This window comes from Magnolia sinica, chromosome 8, assembly GCF_029962835.1.
Source record: "Magnolia sinica isolate HGM2019 chromosome 8, MsV1, whole genome shotgun sequence".
NCBI classification, from domain to species: Eukaryota; Viridiplantae; Streptophyta; class Magnoliopsida; order Magnoliales; family Magnoliaceae; genus Magnolia; species Magnolia sinica.
In genome coordinates, this window is record NC_080580.1 from 5471378 (window position 1) to 5491531 (window position 20154).

Here is a 20154-nt window from a genome sequence, read left to right on the forward strand (position 1 = left end):
TTAAAAATGAATACTAAATAAATCGTATTACTTTACGATGAAAATCGTATAATATTTACAATAATATGTTGAAAATGCTCTGAATACATATAAAAAAAATCCCTCCATCTAGCCATTATCTGTCTCTGCCTGCAACCTGCAAGACAAAATAATAAAAATAAATTAATTACATTTCAATAATCTTCTGTGATTTAGATAGCATATCCTATGACTTTCAATGGCCCAGTAAGAATGCGTTCCTTCTCATACAAGTTAATGAAAGAAGGGGCCCACTCACTATAAGCAACAAGGTCAAACTCCAATCCAAAAGTTACATGAGGCGTATCTGGGGCGTATCTCATGACTTTCAATGGTCCAACTACATGAACTGGGGTTTAAAATTTCATGGACATGTCTCATGTGTGTGCCGTCATGAAAACTCTTCCAATTCCTAGAATTCATGCAGGGTCAATGCAAACTCTTTCAATTCCCAGAATTCATGCAGGGTCAATGCAAACTCTTCCAATTCCCATCATGAGCAACACATCAGTATTGAAATTTCAGTCCGTAGGTAGATACATCATGAGTGGTGAAAACAATTTTTCATAATAGCTTTTAATAATAGTTTTATCTATTATTTACTAACAAATTTACTAACTAGGCTGGGTAGATATGTATATAGATTATATATATGACTATGCGGAAGCTGACCTTCTCCGCTTTTCATAATAGCTTTATCTACACCTGTGCATAAGGTCACTGCAATAGAGCATTTTTCCAGTGAGGAAAATAAAATAAAAATAAAAATAAAAAGATGAATTAGGAGAGGAAGGCTAGTCCTTAGCAGTGAGTGTGCATGTGGGACCCATGTGCATGTTGGCCACACGCGCCTTGATTGGTTCACATAGGCTGTGGAGCCCAGGGCATGACACCCTTCAGCATTCCTAATGGTTTCAAACCCATTACAGCACATGGGTACCATTTTAGCATTCCTCTTTGCTGGATTCCAACACAACCATGTCCTAGCTATTAATATTACAAAATAATGCTTATTTTCTAAAGATAGTGTTCAACCATTCAAATCAAAGGAAGGGGGCAGCAATTCTCTCTGGGGTATTGAAAATCTGACAGCTTAAGGATAGTGGATCAGAATCTAAAGATGGGGATTAGCAACCCCATTTCAATATACTGAAGAAAATACAAGAAAAATCCTACCATTTCGAAAAGCATACCACCAAACAGATTCCTAGCCTCACAACACCTTGCTCATCATTTTTGGACACCAATTGACCATGCTGATTGATGTTAGTTTCAGTGTTGTAATTAAGAATGCATTTTGCACAGACCATGAAGAAAACAATTCGCAATTCTTCGGGAATTCTACTCCTATTAGAAGTTCAAAAATCATAAAACGATGCTGCCGCAGATATGAAAGAACTCCTTTCTAAAACAACATAAACAAGCCCCAATTCTCATTTTTTGTTTTTGTAAGTTGTTTTAAGAGTAGAAATTCATAAATCATAAACTATTTTTCTCTACGCCAGAAATGGCCATGAGCCATACTCAGCCCCTCAATATCAAAGCATTTTCCAGAGAAATGGAACAAGAAAAGGCAAGAGAGATAACTCACTTGATTCCCATCTTGGCAAAGACAAGTTCACATTGGAATGATTTTCCCTGACCTTTACTTCCCCAAATACCCAGAATGAGTGGAACCTGTTATGATTCACTGAAACCATTCAAATTTCAAGAAATCAATCATGGGACCCACTTCGGAAGCAGCCCAACAGAAGAGAGTGGAACATCTGAGCTGTGCAGAAGGTTAGCCCCACAATGTACATGACCTGGCCCAAAAATGAGACTGGCAACTATCCATGTAGACCACTCCATCGCTTTGTGTGGCCCACCTAAAGACCCAATGCACGGTTCGTATGTTGCAGCTGCATTCCAGCCCCAGTGAAGCTCATACATAGCAATTAGCATACCTTAATGTTAGGCAAGGTCATGAAATTCTTGCTGACATGGACAACAAGCTTGTCCATGAAAGCTGGTGCGATGTAGAAACCATGCATGGTGTTGTCTAAGTTGTACCCGGAAACAGTTTCCGAATGCACAAAATCAAAATCAGTGGCCTGTTTGGGAGACTAGAATTCAAACAATTCAGGAACTGAAAGAAGAGTAGAGCTTTGGCATTTCTTTTCATTTTACGTATTGGCGGAGCCCGGTGCTGATGTATTTGTAGGAGTTCACAGGAACCATTTCCTAATTGTCAAGTTCGTTTGCATTAGCTTACCACTCCATACATTAATATATTCATCAGAGATTCTTTTCCTTTATGAAGATTATGAATGCCAACTTATTCATCAAGCTCATAATCGAGAAACAATTGTTCCCTAACTAATACATGTTAGAACTATAGAATGCAACTTCAACTTCATATGCAACTATAAACAAAGGAATGGCATCACGGACAAAATAAGGAAGATCATACCGTTGCCTGGTTGTTGCTGGCAGAACCATAAAATTCCTCTGTTAGAAAGACCGGTTAATAGTGAGCAAGATAGGAAAATATTTTATTAGTTGAATAATAAGCGCACACTGGATGGTAACGCAATTGAATTCTCTTCTTCTCTTTTAAATATGACAGAAATTGGTGATTATCAATGGATAGAAATATCATGCAGAAACAAAGAGTGATGCTTAAAATAAGTATAGCACGCATTTCAGAGCAAAGCTCAACAAAGATATATAAGTAAAGGGAAATTCAAAGTAAAAAAGCAATGTCCATAAATAATAATAAAAAATGAAGATATTATCGGATGCTGGAAAAAAAAAATAATAAATCAGCAGTGCAATTAGACTTGATTCAAATATTTTGGAAGAGATTCAGGATTCTTGAGAAAGAAAAAAAAAAAACGAGTGTTTTCCTTTTTCCTTTTTTCTTTTTGGACTTTTCATAAACTATAGAATCATTCATGAATAAGTTGTGAATTAATCAATCATCATTGTATCCTTGTCCCAGATTTTATGAATCCTCTTCCGACAATCATTCAGATCAAATGCCCTATCTTCGCTCAAAAAACCTGCAGTTGGTATTGGATTATGACCCCACTAGATTTTTAAAGAACATCTTCCTCCAAACTACAACATCCAAGTCCATTCAAGTACAAAGATCAAACCACAGTTCTTCAAAAGCCATGATATTAGTGTCAAGACCATCATCTCATAAAGGCTTTATTGCCTTTATGAGATGAAATTACAGCATTCAGGGTATAGACTGATTGAGCAAAAGATGTATGCTTTGATCTGCAAAAGAAACGGAGTCTGATGTGAACCAATGCAAGCATGTGAGTATTTATGCCTATGACTAGAACTCCATTGGGAATGAAATACTCGATGCAACTAACTCCAATTACTGAAGAATAAAGAAAAAGGAATGACTTATGGAAAGGTTGGGCCACTCTTTCTATTACGATTACTGATACATACTCACTACAAGGTGACCATCTCAGTCACCTATCACTAAGCCTAAACCCCTCTCTATAGATGCTAGTCAGGTTGGAGCATATACAAATGGTCTAGTATATCAATCCAAACAATTGATGGAGCATAGCCAACATTTAAACATAATAAATCCAAACGCTCTAGTACAGCCAATCAAATCCAAACAGTCTAGTACATCAATCCAGACCATCCAAATCTAGGGCCTGTTTTGCATGGAGCACGGTCAAAATTTATACTGATCAGGCGATCTAATTTATTTGGTGTTGGCCATTGAATTTGGACCGCTATCCATTTTCTTTTAACTGACCATTTGAAGGCTAAAACTAGATGTTTCTTAATTAGTGTGATTTTCAAGGGAGGCTCCATCCACAATGGGACCTCCAAATTGGAAGGTCTGGATTAGTGCCACATGTATGGTGGATGAGTCACCACCATTTGGGAAGTTACAACGTACACACATCAGAGGGTAGCCCATGTTACATAATGCATCAAGTGGTAAGAAAGTTTAGTACCTGTTTCACTCTTTGCAACACATCTATTGCAGGAACGGCTAAGTAGCCAGGAAGATGACGTTGGAACCATGGATGTTGACGAATCTCAGGAATTGTCATTAGCTTAATTGGATCCACAACAAGGATCCGGGTGATCAAATCACTTGCTCCAATAGACAAATGGCTAGGAAGGGTGCATTTCCACTCTGATTGCAAAGAAGGTAACAAGCATATCAAACAACTTGCACCTAAAAATACTGCGTGTATTAAAACAACAAGCATTTTCCAATCATGTTTCTTTCTCAGCATGTTGCATATCTGCATAGACAATATCAGCATCCTCCACAGATCTTTAACTACATCTTAGCAACAGTACCCACAGATTTTGTAGTTTCAGTCCTAAAGAATTCAGTTTAGCCAAGAGGAAGTGACAAAAAATAATGATGAAACCTTAGCATTCACAGCAAGAAGTAGCTGGCAAATATCACCACGAGGGATATTTGCATTAACTCAATACAACTCCAGTATTATTTCACCACTCAAAACTAAAAGCTTGTAGTAAAAATGATATGAAAAATGCTTATGGAAACCAAATCAAATCCCCTATTCATACAGGTAATGCATATATATATATATATATATATATATATATATAACACCTGTTATACTTGCAATTCTGCAATCCAAGAATGCTACAAATTGATGGTCACAATTTTTTCTCAAAGGAGAGGCAAGATTCTAGAGGGCTTCCTTGTTCATTCTTGCTGCTGCTGCAAAGGCAAAGGCAAAGGCAAAGGCAAAGGCAATGGCAGAATCAGCTTGTCTTATGCAACAAAACTGCTGCTCTCATTCTACTGACAATTCCCTTCATCACCACAGTCAACAGGTGTATCCAGCCCCTGTATTGGAAGGATCCATCTCCTTTGGAAGGTTTGTGTCAGAATCTCTAGATTGGGGAAAATGGTCATCCTTCTCCCATAACAGGCACTTGGAAGAGGTGCAGAAATACTCCACCCCGGGCTCTGTTGCTCAGAAGAAAGCTTACTATGAGGCCCATTACAAGAGAATTGCCGCTCAAAAGATGGCAGCATTGCTTGAGCAAGCAAATGTTGAGGTGAATAATCTCTCAGAACAAGAAGAGAATGACAGAGTTCAGGAAGGCAATGCACAAGACTCAGCCACTGGGGAACACCCAGATCCATACGTCAAGTGGTAGACTGAGTGAAAGATACCTTGTTTCAACACTGAGGTCTTGGCATCAATTCCCTGGTGGGGGTGGCTAACAGTGAAGTGTGATCTGACAGTGGGTGTACTAACAAGCTAACAAAAAAAAAAAAAAAAAAAAGCCACTGAAGAAATTGCTGATAACAGCTTTGACGTTGTAGATAAGAAGGACAAGTCGGTGGAATCAAATAGCAATGCTGGTGGTGATAAACCAGATGGAGTTGAATCACCTGAAATTAACACAGGGTTCTTGACTGATGCAAAAGGGTCAGACCTGAATGAAAAAATGGATGGTTTGGAAACAACGAAGGTTGAAGAAGATGCAGTTTTTTCATATTAAAATGAGGAATATGTATACCATAGGAGATGTAACAAGAAGAATAGCTCCCTCTAGCGCCCCTACCCCCACGACCCTGCATGCCAGGTCTCCACCTAGTAGTCTCAGCAGGCTCCCTGTTGCTAGGATTCTGCCAAACAAGAAGATACTTGTTAACAATGTCAGTCGCTGAAAAGATCAAAAAATAGCCAAGCTACTATGCTGCTTTTGCATTATCAACTGAAGGACTCAATGCTGAGTGTATTTTACACATTTTTGTTTCTGTCTCTTATTATGTATCCCAGCATTTCCTGAACTTCTCCATGCTAGGATGCCTAACTGTTCAGAAACTTCTACAAGTCAAAGCAGTAAACTTACCTTTGTGAGTAGCTCAGCCCCAATAAGTGCGGACTTTCTCCGAGCACCAAAAGTATGAGACTTGCCCTTCGGGGAGCTTTACTTGAAACGAGCGACTGGAACCGTCAGCAGAAATTTCTTCAATTACCACTGCTGAGCTCTCCGAAATTATACTCAAGACTGCCAGTCTTTCAGTGCAGCCATCATCACCAGTGTATGAGATGCGCAAATCAGATGAAGGCAAGAGGGTGAGCTTCAGATGTCCCCTGCACCATGGAAAAAACATAACATGAAGAGACTGTTAAAATAGTCCAAGACATCAAAAGCAAAATACAAAAGTTACCAAAACAGTGAATTAAAAAATATATATAGGCTGCTGTAGAGCATATTTGTGGACCACTATATTGCTACATTGATAGGATCGTTTGAGAGTATAGCCATACAAAGAGGAGTGGTATTTAGTGTAGAAGATCCAGCTTTATGCAACCAGAGAAAGAATGTAACAAGTATGATCAAGATCAATGACCAAAAAACAGAGCAAAATTAGTTCTTCATTAGACATTCACATTAGATGATGTACATAACAAGTATTTGGAAGAAAAGGTGATAAATGGAGATGCAGCAAAACTTTGGAAATAGCCTTCCAACCAGCAAAACTGTACCAATATGAAAACGATATGATCTTGGAATCTGTTTTGGCCCATATAGAGCCTTTAATATCCTTCTTATTGGTGAATTTATGCTTCTTGATGAAGATCACTGTGTAGAAAGGCATTGGTGGCTTCCATTTCATAAAGAGGCCATTTAGGGGAAGCAACAAGCAAAAATAACATGAATGGTAGATGACATAATCAATTGACCAATGTTGCAATCCATATACTTCTAAAGGCTGACAAGCTGCTAATTGTGTCTTCTAAAGCTGAATAGCATAGTCAGAGGCATACCTGAGAGTGCAAACCCATTGAACGTGATGATCCTTTTGTTATTAGATTGAGATGAAGGACCAATATGCTTTTGCTCGTTGCACTACTTCGTGCACCCTAGAAACATTCTTTTGCCAATCCTATAGAACTTGTGCTATTCCACTCTATTCCCTATTCCAAGGCTACTGGAATGATTCCTCTACTTCTCAGTATTTTGGTCTACTCACAGACTTCAGGGGCTCCCCTCTGGTGCCTAACCAATGAGTCAATTTTGTATCAAGAATGATGAATATCTCCCAAGTTTTATCAGTGCTACTGTCATAAAAGATGTTGCTGGTCAAGTTGGTGTATAGAGACTAGAGGATTCTTTAATGCTTGGCTCACCTTTATACATTCTTTTCCCAATCCTATAGAGCTTGTGCTATTCAACTCAAGTCACAACTCAAAAACTACAAGCATGATTCCTCTACCATAATTGTTTTGGTCCAATCAAGAGTTGATGTGATGCATTGGCTTCTATTCAACAATTGATTTTAGATGAGAAACTTTTTAGTTCTCCCAATGGGCTTGGACCCAACTATGACCTTCTGTTAGTTCTGTCAGTATGCGAGGTGCCAACATCCATTTTGAGTTCCCTTTCTTATTTTTAATGAGCTTTGGGCCCCTACACTTAACCGGGATGCTCATGTGGCTCCTCCTTCCTCATCACAAGGTACATTATCCTCTTCTTCCTTTGTTGCTTAATGTGATGGAGGTTCTCATGGTGCTCTTTCCAGTTGTGGTGCTCGTGGAGCACATTTTGGTAATGGTGATCAAGTTCTTGTTCACCAAGCTGATGTTACACATGGCCATGCTCCTCTTAACACAGTTTATTGGGCCTCATCCCAAACATGGAGTGCCATATTGGACATGCTTCTCAATCACCTCATTATTCTGCCTGTGATCAGGTCATTCATTTGATTCATCAATGACAGGGATGCATTGCTCTTACTTGCTATGTTGCATCCCACAGGCCCTATGATGGGGACATCTCGCGTATACGTGCACGCATGCCGCCTCACCTACGCACGTACCTACGGAGTAGGAGGGCCCCACCATCGATCTGTCTCGATAACAACGTCCAGGGAGGGCCTCCTACCTAGAAGAAGAAGTTTGGTTCAAAAGATTGGGCCTGATAATTAAGAAAAGCCCATCATGGGATCTCATGATCGTGGCCCACTCGTCAGATTGATTTCATATTTTAGGTTTTGCTTATTGTTATTATTTAGAACATTGTGAACACTTTAGATTTCTCTGTTTGGTTTTTATTTTAGTTTACTTCATCGCCAAGTAATAGGTTGCGCACATGGTGCGAGTTTTGGGGTATAGGATTTTCCCTATAAATAGGCATCCCTTGTAGTTCTTTTGATTCATTGAATTTAATAAAAAAAAATCCTGCTTTATTTTTCTGCTCTCTTCGTGAGTTGTGGAAGAATTCAAAAGTGGGTGCGAAGCCCTCCCTTTTCGAAGGGCTAACTACCGTGGTGCGAAGCCACATCGATCCCAATTCACCCCCATCATCCATCCTTTTTTCCATCTTCCCCCACCATCCGTACTTCTAATTTGTCCTTTTGTTGCATCAGATTTCTTCATTACAGCAGGTTTCCAGATTTCGGCCCGCAGGCGAGCTGAAACTTCGGCGAAGCACCACGCACAAATCGTACATCGGATCAAGCTGAGATTTGGGAGTTTTAGAGACCATCCCTGGCCAACCAGGGCCAAGATGGCCTTTTTCTAAATAGTGGGCCCCACACATGTGCGGTCGGGATCACACGCACGTCCGTCTGGGCCATTGTTGCTGTCCACACGCGGGATCGTCTTTTGGCTCAGGTTTTTATCATCTTTTATCCTCTCATAGCCGTTTTTCATGAATCCTAGTCATAGATTACGTTTTTCCTAAGTTATTTGTCAATTTTCTTACCCTAGGGTTCCCCAATTGGAATTTCTGAATCCCTTGGATTAGGGACTGATTACTATGCATGCGTGGATGATTATTTCTTATCTTTGAGTATCGTTTGGTTCATAATTTTTATTGATTCAACCCTATCATGTGTAGGCCTAGACCCGCATAGATTCCCCTTAATTGAATGTTTGGACTTTCATGTGAGATATGGAATTTGTGTAATTGTTTTTGAACTAACGTGATCTTAAGCCTGAAATCTCGCATATCATATTTAATTTTCATGTCCTGCATCAAATTTGGTATCAGAGCCTAGGGTTCTTATAAGGGAATTCACCACATATTTAGGGTTTAATTTGTTTGAGTCATTCATGCATCCAGTCCATCATATATGGCTGCTAGAAAACCGTAGTCCTTGATATATATAGCTGAATTTTCGTAACGGTGTGTAGTATCCTTCATATAGAGTCTCGTAGGATCATTTAGTTTTTAGACGCATATAGTTGTCATAGAAAGTCCTTAGGTTGAGTTAGCCAGCGTATGCCCACACGTACGGGTCATGGTTTTGGCTTGCACCCTACACTAAACATAGAGTAACTGCTAGAGTCAATGAACAAGTTGTCCCAGCAAATCGAGTATTTGGGTAAGTGCTATGAACAATATATAGACCAACGCTTTGATCAATTTGATACGCGCATTACCCAACTAAAGGCCTCCGCCAGGACAAATCCCAGCATTGGGGTAGATGTTCAATCACAGGCAGGTGGCCAGGAGGATATACCAATGAATAGAGGTGGTCAAGGAATCAGTCATGGGCATGCACCCATGCACCCACCCCAACAAGGGATCAAGACCACTATTTTGAGTAGCACAACACGTACGGCCTTGTGGCTAGAGAGAGTGCCCCAAAGGCTAGTATAGAGTTACCTACTAAGGCTATTCCGGTAGTAGATGAGTTTCGTGATGTCTTTCCTGATGATCTACTGGATGAGTCTCCCCCTAGGAGGGATATAGAGCACACCAGAACATGGGACACCGTAATACCTACAGCTGAGTTTGCATTTAATAGTTTCGTCGATAGGTCCACAGGTCTCAGTCCTTATGAAGTCATTACTGGTTATAAACTTGAGAAACCTATTGATCTTATCCCTAGTCACTGTCCCATAGGCCGTCAGAGCCTGCAGAGTCTTTTGTGCATCACATTCATTCATGATATCAAGAAATCAGGCAGAACATCATTACTAGTAATGAACATTACAAATTTTCTGCAAACCAGCATAAATGTTTCAAAGAATTCAATGTAAGGGACTCTGTGATGGTCCGTATCAGGCCCGAGCGGTATCCTCCGGGGGTCGTTCGTAAGTTACACGCGCGTAGTATTGGACCCGTCAAAATTATAAAACGAAACGGTCTCAATGCGTATGTGACAAATCTTTCACCCTCCATGGGAATTAGTTCTACATTCAATGTGGAGGATCTAGTTGCATTTAAAGGGGCCATTGATGCATTGTCTATCCTTTCGCCTAACCATCATGATTCATCAGACCTTTTGATCCATGGCCCCCTCCCGACCCATTTTCCCAGCCTCTCCCTCCCATACCTATCTGTCCCGATCCATCTTCTCAGTTACTACGTCCCATATCTACCCCTCCCGACCTATTTTTCCAACCTCTACCTCTCATACCTATTCGTCCCAACCCATTTTTCCAGCCTCTACCTCCCATACCTACCTGTCCTGACCCATCTTCTCAGCTTTTACGTCCTATACCTACCCTTCCCGACCCATTTTCGCAGCCTCTACGTCCCATACCTACCCGTCCCGACCCATTTTCCCAGCCTCTACCTCCCATACCTACCCGTCCCAACCCATTTTCTCAACCTCTACCTCCCATACATATTCTTCCTGACATTTCTTCTCAGTCACTCCCTCCTATACCTAACCTTCACACACTGAGAGAGGAAATAGAGGATATCCTGGACCATCAGATAGTTTTAACGTTGGACGGCAAGTTTCAAAAGTACCTGGTCAAGTGGAAGTCACGCCCAGCTTCAGACAGCACGTGACTCACTACGGAGGAGCTTCAGAGACTTGATCTTGACGTCCTGGAGTGGTTCAGGAGTTTTATTTCGCTAGTAGCGAAATCTTCACAGCTGAGGAGAATTGATGGGGACATCTCGCGCATACGTGCACGCACGTCGCCTCACCTACGCACGTACGCACGGAGTAGGAGGGCCCCACCATCGATTTGTCTCGATGATGATGTCCAAGGAGGGCCTCTTACCTAGAAGACAAAGTTTGGTTCAAAAGATTGGGCCTGATAATCAAGAAAAGCCCATCATAGGATCTCATGATTGTGGCCCACTCGTCGGATTGATTTCATATTTTAGGTTTTGGTTATTGTTATTATTTAGAACATTGTGAACGCTTTAGATTTCTCTATTTGATTTTTATTTTAGTTTACTTCATCGCCAAGTAATAGGTTGCGCACATGGTGCGAGTTTTGGGGTATAGGATTTTCCCTATAAATAGGCACCCCTTGTAGTTCTTTTGATTCATTGAAGTTAATAAAAAAATTTCTGCTTTATTTTTCTGCTTTCTTCGTGAGTTGTGGAAGAATTCAAAAGTGGGTGCGAAGCCCTCCCTTTTCGAAGGGCTAACTACCGTGGTGCGAAGCCACATCGACCCCGATTCACCCCCATCCTCCATCATCTTTTTTTCCATCTTCCCTCACCATCCGTACTTTAAATTTGTCCTTTTGTTGCATCAGATTTCTTCATTACAGCAGGTTTCCAGATTTCGGCCCGCAAGCGAGCTGAAACTTCAGCGGAGCACCACGCACAAACCGTACATCAGATCAAGCTGAGATTTGGGAGTTTTAGAGACCATCCCTGGCCAACCAGGGCCAAGGTGTCTTTTTTCTGAATAGTGGGTCCCACACATGTGTGGTCGAGATCACACGCACGTCCGTCTAGGCCATTGTTGCCGTCCACACGCGAGATCGTCTTTTGGCTCAGGTTTTTATCATCTTTTATCCTCTCATAACCGTTTTTCATGAATCCTAACCCTAGATTACGTTTTCCCTAAGTTATTTGTCAATTTTCTTACCCTAGAGTTCCCCAAATTGGAATTTCTGAATCCCTTGGATTAGGGACTGATTACTATGCATGCGTGGATGATTATTTCTTATCTTCGAGTATCGTTTGGTTCATAATTTTTATTGATCCAGCCCTATAATGTGTAGGCCTGGACCCGCATAGATTCCCCTTAATTGAATGTATGGACTTTCATGTGGGATATGGAATTTGTGAAATTGTTTTTGAACTAACGTGATCTTAAGCCTGAAATCTCGCATATCATATTTAATTTTCATGTCCTGCATCACCCTAACAAACCAATTATCTCCCACAAGCAATGACTACCATTACTCTGATTATCTGGATGACCTGAATCGGTACCCTAACACTGGAACCGGGTTGCCATTTGATCTTTGATGCAGGTAGTCTGACTTAGCCTCATTCCTATTGTGGCCCTAAATCATGGTTGGTGGTGGTACTCCATTATTAACTACCAATAGTGGTGATGTGACTTCTTTGGGTTCTCTATTGCTTGATCCTATCCTTCAATATATATATATATATATATAATTTTACATGGGATAACAACTGCTTTTTACACCCTGGGGTTTCTTCATGACAAATTGAGATAGAAGTAACAAATAGAATTACAGAAATGAAAAAACACTTCACCTCATTTCAAAAAAAAAAAAAAAAACTCTGCAGAACAATAACAAATGGCAACCAGTAAATGCCCACCAATTAGATAATCAAATAATCAAATGAGCATAGTTTTTTTTCATGATACCTCTACAATGGAATCTGTGGACAGTCTAATTTGATCCATGTTTTGATACACATCAGAAACAGAACGAGGCAAACTTCTTTTTTTAAAAAAAATGGAGGGTCCACATGTGGAATAACTCTTTCTGGTTTTCAAGATAAGCCTATTTTAAGGTTATGAGGTCCGAATCACTTCCGCCTCCGATTGGGCCTTATATGGTCCATCTTGTACACGAAAGTGTCCGCAACCCGATCTAAATCACATTTAAAGTAGAAAAGTCCGTTAATGCAATGGCAGCATCTTATTAAGCTCACCAGATGGACAGCTAGAATTCACTGGCTCTACAACCATGTAAATGTTAGTTCATTGCGCCATGGACGGTGGAAGGTCCTCCAACTCGAATGTCTTATAACACTTGATGCAGGGAGCCCGTGCCATGAAAAGCTCTGTCGGGCCCACCATGATATTGTTTGGCATCCACTCCGTCCATCAGCTACACCATCTCATGTTCTGCTATGAATCCAAAAATCAGGTAGATCTAAAACTCATGTGGACCTTCCAACGACATGAAGGAACTGGATCCTGTTCAGCAACAAACTAATATGGCTGAAGCATTTCTTCAAACAATTAAAATACACATGTAGGCGGCCATGGACAGCAACGGATATGGCTACCGCTGCCATGGCTGCTGCCCAATTTCTCGCCATCAAAAGAGGAAATGAGAGAGAAAGAGAGAGTACCTTCGACTTCCTCATCTAATTTCTTCTATTCTCTTCAACTGTTGGAGAGAGATTGATGAAACTGTGCGTCGAAGAGAATGAGGGAGAGAGACATCATGAGAGGGAGGGAAATCAAGGAGATCGAGGAAGGGAGATGGAGAAGCGAGATGAGAGAGAGATTGAGGAAGGAAGAGCGAGAAGAGAGGGAAAGAGAACGGGAAATGAAGGGCGCGCCGATAGATCGGGGAAGGGAGAGCGAGAAAAGAGGGAAAGAGAGGGAAAGAGGGAAATGAAATGAAATGCGACTGGTTTTTTTTTTTTTTTTTTTTAAGTAAAACCTTTCACCGGCGCCCACCTATCAAAATCAGGGGCGATTTTTGATGGCTGCCGGTGATTCTCATTATCACCGGTAGATAGAGATGGCCGCTGGTAAAAAAATGCGCCAGTAAAAAGGTATTTTCTTGTAGTGGCTGCTATCTCGTTGAGGAATACTTGAAGGACTGCTTTGCAGCTCATTGTTAGATGCCTCTGTCCTAAAGTATGCTGACGAGGCTTGTTGAGACATGACCAGGGAGAGTTTGGGTTTTGAGCTTATTGGGACTATTTGGGGTGAGCCTAGAAGGGTGTTAGTTGGAGAGACAGGTTTTAAGTATGGGGAGAGGTCTACAGCTAGCAGCCCCCCACCGCCTAATACCCTTCTTTCTTTCACTGCATTTTATGCCTCTATTTGAGCATCCTCCGGGTCTTCCTCAAAGTTTTCCCCTATCTTTAGTGGGCTATTCCCTTCTGAGAGGGCTTTCCGAGGCGATGTAGGAGATTTGAATTGGAGGGCCATGTGTATCTGCTGAGTTGTGGAGATCTGTTTCGGGGGGGGGGGGGGGGGGGGTGGACTTTTGGGGCTGGTATTTGGGTCGGACGCAGCTCAGACTGCATAGTTGGGGAGGAGCTGGGCGTGTGGGATCGAATGAGGGGTGGGCAAAAGGCCAATTTGGTCGCTGAGGTTAAGGGTGTCCTCAAAGCATCTTCCTTTGGATTTTCATCATGCTTCGTGGAGGATTGTATGAGTTGCTCCTGGACAGGGGAATGGGGGAGACCATGGTGGAATGATAATGGTTGGGAAGTAAAGGGGATGGTTGACATTTCTATTGTGCCCTAGGAGGGCTGGGTAGTAAAATGCTTTCTCCACCCATTGCCTAGTGGATTGCCTGTCCTTTTGCGTTCCTGGGTGACTCATATCTGTCGCAATAATGGCGTGGGGTGTTTCAACTGTCGGCCATATCGGAAAAGTTTTCCCTGCCACCTCCAGACCTCTTGGCGTATGAGTATCTGTACCTGGTTGGATAATTACTCTGATTCTAGCTGCAACTTGGACTAGACCCAGAAGCGAACACCTGTCCACCTCTACAACCTTACCGAATGTTTTTCCTAGAGCCATAAACATTGATCCCATCCAGGCATGTGCCGGGATGCCATGGAACCGAATCCATACTCCCTCGCCCCCAGTGACGTACTTCGGTGACCATGCCTCTACCTTCCCAAGGCCCATCTTCTTGTGTAGGTAAGAATCTGTGAAGAAAGAAATGAGTTCCATCCTCGTCTTGAAGACCATAAGGAATCTGTCTTGGCCAATTCTCGAGACATCTATGGCTGAGGAAACATACTTGGAGAGTTTAATTTCCTGAATTAGTCTGATAATGGGCACGTCTATGTTCACTGCATGAGCCACCAGAGCTGAGCTCAACTCCCTCAGCTTCAAAGCTACACTTTTGTTATCCGCCTTGACTGTGAACTTCTCTGTAATATTTTGTCGAGCACCTTCTGCGTGTTTGATGCCCACCCCATTTTGTCGAACACCTTCTGTGCGTCTGATGTCCGCCCCCTTCACCACTTCGACGAAAGACCTACCTTCCTTCTCAGGCACTTTATGGACTGTTGTAGGGGGATTTGAGGCATCCCTAATTGGCGGTGGCTGGGTTTTGGGTGATTGGGCCGAACGGGCCTTTGCCATTTCTACCATCAGAATTCGACCATCCACCAGCTTCTCAGTGAGGATATCCAATACTGCTTTTGCATCATCTGGGTATTGGAATATTATGAAGGCGTCTCCTAATATTGAAGTTCCAAGGTATGGTGTCTGAAATCTTACCATATCGCCCAAATATTCTGGTTATGTCCTCTACCGTCGTGTCGAAGGAGATGTTTCCTGCAAAGAGGGTGAAGGGTTCTTGCGGGTTACCTGAGGTCCGACCTGCAGCCATTCGCCTGAACTAGCTTTCATGTTGTCCTTCTTTCAGTCAGTAGAAGTCAACATGTTCTGCTCAGGTGTTGGCTTCTGGCAGGGTTGCAGTTGTTAGGCTATGGCTTGGGCTTGGGCGGCTGTCCCTCTTTCAGTCAGGGGAAGGCAACATGTTCCGCTCAGGTGTTGGCTTTTAGCAGGGTTGCAATTGTTGCAATTCGCCTTTTCTGGTGGTCTTTTGGTAGAAGTGCTTGATGGTCCGATGGGATGTTGCTTTTTGTATATAGCTTGCTGGATGTACGTTGAGCAGTTGATGGGCGTGAAGAACTCGACGGTCAGCAGTGGGACTGCAGGGTAGTTGTACATTGCTCCCTATTTTTCTAAATGCGAGCTGATATGCACTGATTTGGCTGCAGTCCAGCTGTTGGTGCTTAAGCTCCTAAGTGCTGGAATAGTCGTTGGGCTGCTGTGGCGATGTTGTTGCCGGTGCAGCTGTTTGGTGTGGTGTGGCTGGTAGTACTGCCATTTTGGTTTTGGATGGTGGCTGTGAGTTTGTTGCTGGTTGCATGCAGCTTGCGGCCCTTTTGAGCTGGCTGTTTTGGCAGTGAGGTTTGGAGGCCACAGTGGGCAGATTGATGTGTTGCAAAAAATATTGATTTTAATAAAAAATATTTTAATAATAAAATAATATATAATATAAAAAGTTGTTTTGAAAAAACATTTTTCTGCGGGTTTTTCGGAATAGTCCCACATGGAAAAGAGAAGAGAAAAACTTGTGGTTTATATGAAGGATGTGGAGTACTATAATATTTACCTACCTAGTCCGTGGACTATGGACCTTGCGAGCACTGGAACACTCGCGCGCGTGCGCTCAGGCTCGGGCACGGGCATGGCCACGGGCTCGGGCTCGGGCTCGGTGCGAGGGCGTGGGCATGTGAGGCAGTGTGGCTGTAGAGGCGCTAGTGGCGCACTTCGCACGTCCGCATCGTATCGCAGAGGGTTGCTCCTTCGAGACCTTGAGCGAACCGAAGTGAGACGTGTGCGAGTCGCGATGCGACTAAGTGGCTATGGCGGGTGGCTGGTTAGCAAAGAGACTAAAGGACTGAGAGAGAAATCTCTCAGTATAAATAGAGGGACTGAAAAGATCTGTTGCAGCAGAAACTGTAACAGCTGAGTCATTAGTGCAGGGTCCAGCTGTAACTGTTGCATGGCTAGCCCAACAGCTAGAAAACGGCTAGTTGTTGTCTCACAACAGTCAGCATGCAGCAGCTTAATGGTCCATGCACAACAGTCAGAAAACGGCCATAAAACGGCTAGTTTTCTAACAACCAGAAATGGCTTAATGGAATTTAAGTCTCTGTACCATAACCCCCTAGTCACCATAGCCTATAAAAGGAGGACCTGGATGGGTTTCCAAACCATCTGAACTCACTCCAACAAACCCATACGAACTGAGACAACCAGCCCCTCTCTACTCATATATTCTAGTGTTTCCAGCAACATAGCAAGGCTTAAACCTTAGCTTGAAGAACAGACCAGCGGTGTGGTCTAGAATTGTTCAACTGAACCAGTGGCTGAAGATTTGAACTGACCTGTGCAGAAGTCAAAACTCTTTTTCTCTTCTTTTCTTCTTCTTTTGGGATTTTTTTCCTTTATACTGTAATACTGCCAGAAAGCGTGTAATTGAGTTCTATTTGGTAGGCCTTCGTGTTTGCTGAACGCAGACCCACACCAGGCTTGTCGTATCCTAGAAGCTATTTGCCTGTAACCTATCAGCATACTCAATTCACTTGAGTAGGGGCAAATAACGCTTTAAGGACAGCGTTTCAGACGTGCTTCAGCCTGTCCTGATTTTTGATTATTTTGCTCTTTTCGGTTTCCACATTATACAGAAATACATTAATCTGTATAACTTCTAACATGATGTTGGTGTTTTTGGTTTGTCTAGATGTGGGCTTGGCTTTCTGGTGAGGACTGTTTCAAGGGAGCAGATGCAGCTGTTGAGGGAAGCAGTCCACCGTGATTTCAAGAGGAATGCTGCAGTGCTCTAAGTTGTTGTCCTACTTGGAAGCTATGGTTCATGATGTTTACTTCTGCTGGCCTATTTGGATGCACAACCAATTTTCCAATCAAAAAAGAAAAGGGAAAAAAAAGAAGAAGATAGTTGTCGTTAAAAAATAAATTTTTTAAAAAAAAAAAAAAACCTCCTATCAGTTTTTGGAGAAACTAATAATTTTCGAGTCGACTCGACTCTACTGTGTTTGTAATCGAGATATCTTTTCATATTTTTGGAACATGCTTTATGCAAAGTGATCATCATGGTGTGGCCCACTTTTTGCACTGGATTATATATTCTATCTATGTCGAAGGGAAAGAAGTGGTTGTATCGAAAGTTCAATATACAGCCTAAATTTCAATCGGTGTAGTATTTAAGTTCAAAGGAATATTATATATATATATATATATATGTTGGGGATTTGTGCTACGGAATCACACAGATCTATATCTAGGATAACAATCCAATAACGTCAAGCAATCACAAGAGAACACAAAGATTTAACGTGGAAAACCCTTGTGGGAAAAAACCACGGCACAAAGTGACAGAAATCCACTATGAAAATAAATTACAAGAGAGAGGACTTACCCGATTCCAACAATCTCGAATCTCACCCTTTGATAACCCTAGAACCCTTTAGGAACCCTTGGAAAACTTTTAGAAAGCTTTAGAATGCCTTAGAATAGCTCTAGGGACCACTATTTATAGTTTAGGAAACTCCACTTACGCACCTAGTCCGGAAAAGTCCGGAAACTGCCTCAAATTTACGCAGTCCGCGCAGGAACTGTGTAACATTGACTAGTCGAAGGGGGGCCTCGACTAGTCGAGCAACCCGCTCGACCAGTCGAGCCATCCCCTCGATTGGTCGAGCAGCCCAGACACCAAAAAACATAGGTCGCTGGACTTTGAGTCGAGCGGGTCTTGACTGGTCGAGTGGACTCTCGACCGGTCGAGTCATGCTCTCAACCGGTCGAGCAAAGCCCAAAAAATAAATATGTCAGATTTAAGACATTATTCTGACAACAATCTCCACCATATCTTCAATCTTCAACCGTGTAGCTTCTTGACCTCTTCTCTTATCTCTTCAACGCATCATAGCTTCAATCAATGCTTCTCGTGCACACTCCGTCCTAATTTTACGCCATCGCCAAGCTTAGAGAAGTTGTACAGAACTTGAACTTCTCTATAGGAACGACCTTGGTGAGCATGTCTGCTGGATTCACACTCGTGTGAATCTTTTCCAGTGTGACACCTCCTTTCTCAAGCACCTGTTGGATAAAATAATGACAAACATCAATGTGTTTAGTACGTGAGTGATAAACAGAATTTTTAGCCAAATTGATAGCGCTCTCACTATCACAGTTAACCGCCACGGCCTCCTGCTAAAGTCTCAACTGATTTATCATACCTTTGAGCCAAACACCTTTCTTAAACGCTTTCGTCACTGCCATATATTCTGTTTCGGTCGTGGAAAGAGTCACCACGGATTGAAGTTTTGACATCTAACTGATTACTCCGCCTGATAGTACAAACGAGTATCCTGAAGTAGACTTCCTAGAATCTATACTGCCTGCGTAGTCAGAATCCACATACCCTACCAACTTTGTCCCTGTTTTCTCAAAAGTTAAAACGTAGTCTTTCGTACCTCGAATGTATCGAAGTAGCCATTTCACCGCTTTCCAATATTGCTTATCGGGGTTTGACATGTATCTGCTTACAACACTGACTGCTTGTGAAATATCTGGTCTCGTATAGACCATGACATACATTAAACTGCCAACCGCATTTGAATAGGGCACATAAGACATAACCTGCTTTTTCTCATTGAAATTAGGACATTGTTCTGAGGAAAGCTTGAAGTAAGCCGCATGGGGAATGCTTACCATCTTTGCCTGATCTATCCCATACTTGATCAATACATTTTCAAGGTATTCTTCCTGTGATAACCAAAGTCTACTCCTCTTCTTGTCTTTATGAATATCTATGTCGAGAACCCTCTTTGTAACCCCCAGATCTTTCATCTCAAATGTCCTTAATAACTGAGTCTTTAGTACGTTGATTTCAGACATATCATGATAGACGATCAACATATCATCAACATATAGTACTAAAATGATGAATTTTCCATCATTTAGTGTCTTGTAATAGACTCAGTGATCGTATTCACTCCGAGTAAATTTCTGACTCACCATGAAAGAATCAAATTTTTTATATCACTACCTAAGCGACTGTTTCAGGCCATATAACGACCTCATTAACCTGCAAACTTTTTTCTCTGCCCCTTTAACTTCGTAGCCCTCTAGTTGCTTCATGTAGATCTGCTCTTCCAATTCCCTGTGTAGGAATGCAGTCTTCACATTCATCTGTTCCAGCTCGAGATCGTATTGGGCAACCAGCGCCAACACGAATCTGATAGATACCTACTTAACCATTGGTGCGAATATCTCTGTGAAGTCAATCCCTTCTCTTTGAGCATAACCCTTCGCTACCAACCTTTCTTTGTATCTATCCTATTTCCTTTTAAATAACTACTTGCATCCGATCGCTTTTTGGCCCACAGGAAGCTCCACCA

General features: G+C 42.0%; 1 protein-coding gene across 12 annotated transcripts; it reads right to left on the reverse strand.

The window, feature by feature from the left end:
* LOC131252699 (uncharacterized) lies at positions 1 to 16159 on the reverse strand. Of its 12 annotated transcripts, XR_009174645.1 has the most exons (9): positions 13646 to 16146; positions 5893 to 7047; positions 5557 to 5665; positions 3996 to 5428; positions 1965 to 2508; positions 1610 to 1695; positions 1054 to 1110; positions 691 to 738; positions 1 to 136 (listed from the first exon to the last, which is right to left on the reverse strand). XR_009174645.1 is itself a non-coding variant. In XM_058253378.1 (8 exons), exons 4-8 carry the CDS (start codon positions 4311 to 4313, stop codon positions 109 to 111), a joined length of 576 nt encoding a protein of 191 aa, XP_058109361.1. In that variant the 5' UTR covers positions 4314 to 5428; positions 5557 to 5665; positions 5893 to 7047; positions 13646 to 16157; the 3' UTR covers positions 1 to 108. The 12 variants fall into 12 exon arrangements, 1 of the variants encoding a protein (XP_058109361.1); XR_009174641.1 differs by lacking the exon at positions 1054 to 1110; XR_009174642.1 differs by having other exon boundaries at positions 1054 to 1695.
* Between the last annotated feature and the right edge of the window lie 3995 nt (positions 16160 to 20154).

Coding starts and splice junctions, on each gene's coding strand:
- LOC131252699 (XM_058253378.1), bottom strand. CDS start 4,313: ATGCTGATATTGTCTATGCAGATATGCAACATGCTGAGAAAGAAACAT. Junction 2,068..2,467: donor GCAACAACCAGGCAACGGTA/TGATCTTCCTTA, acceptor TGTTTCCGGGTA/CAACTTAGACAACACCATGC. Junction 137..1,609: donor TTTGCCAAGATGGGAATCAA/GTGAGTTATCTC, acceptor TTTGTCTTGCAG/GTTGCAGGCAGAGACAGATA.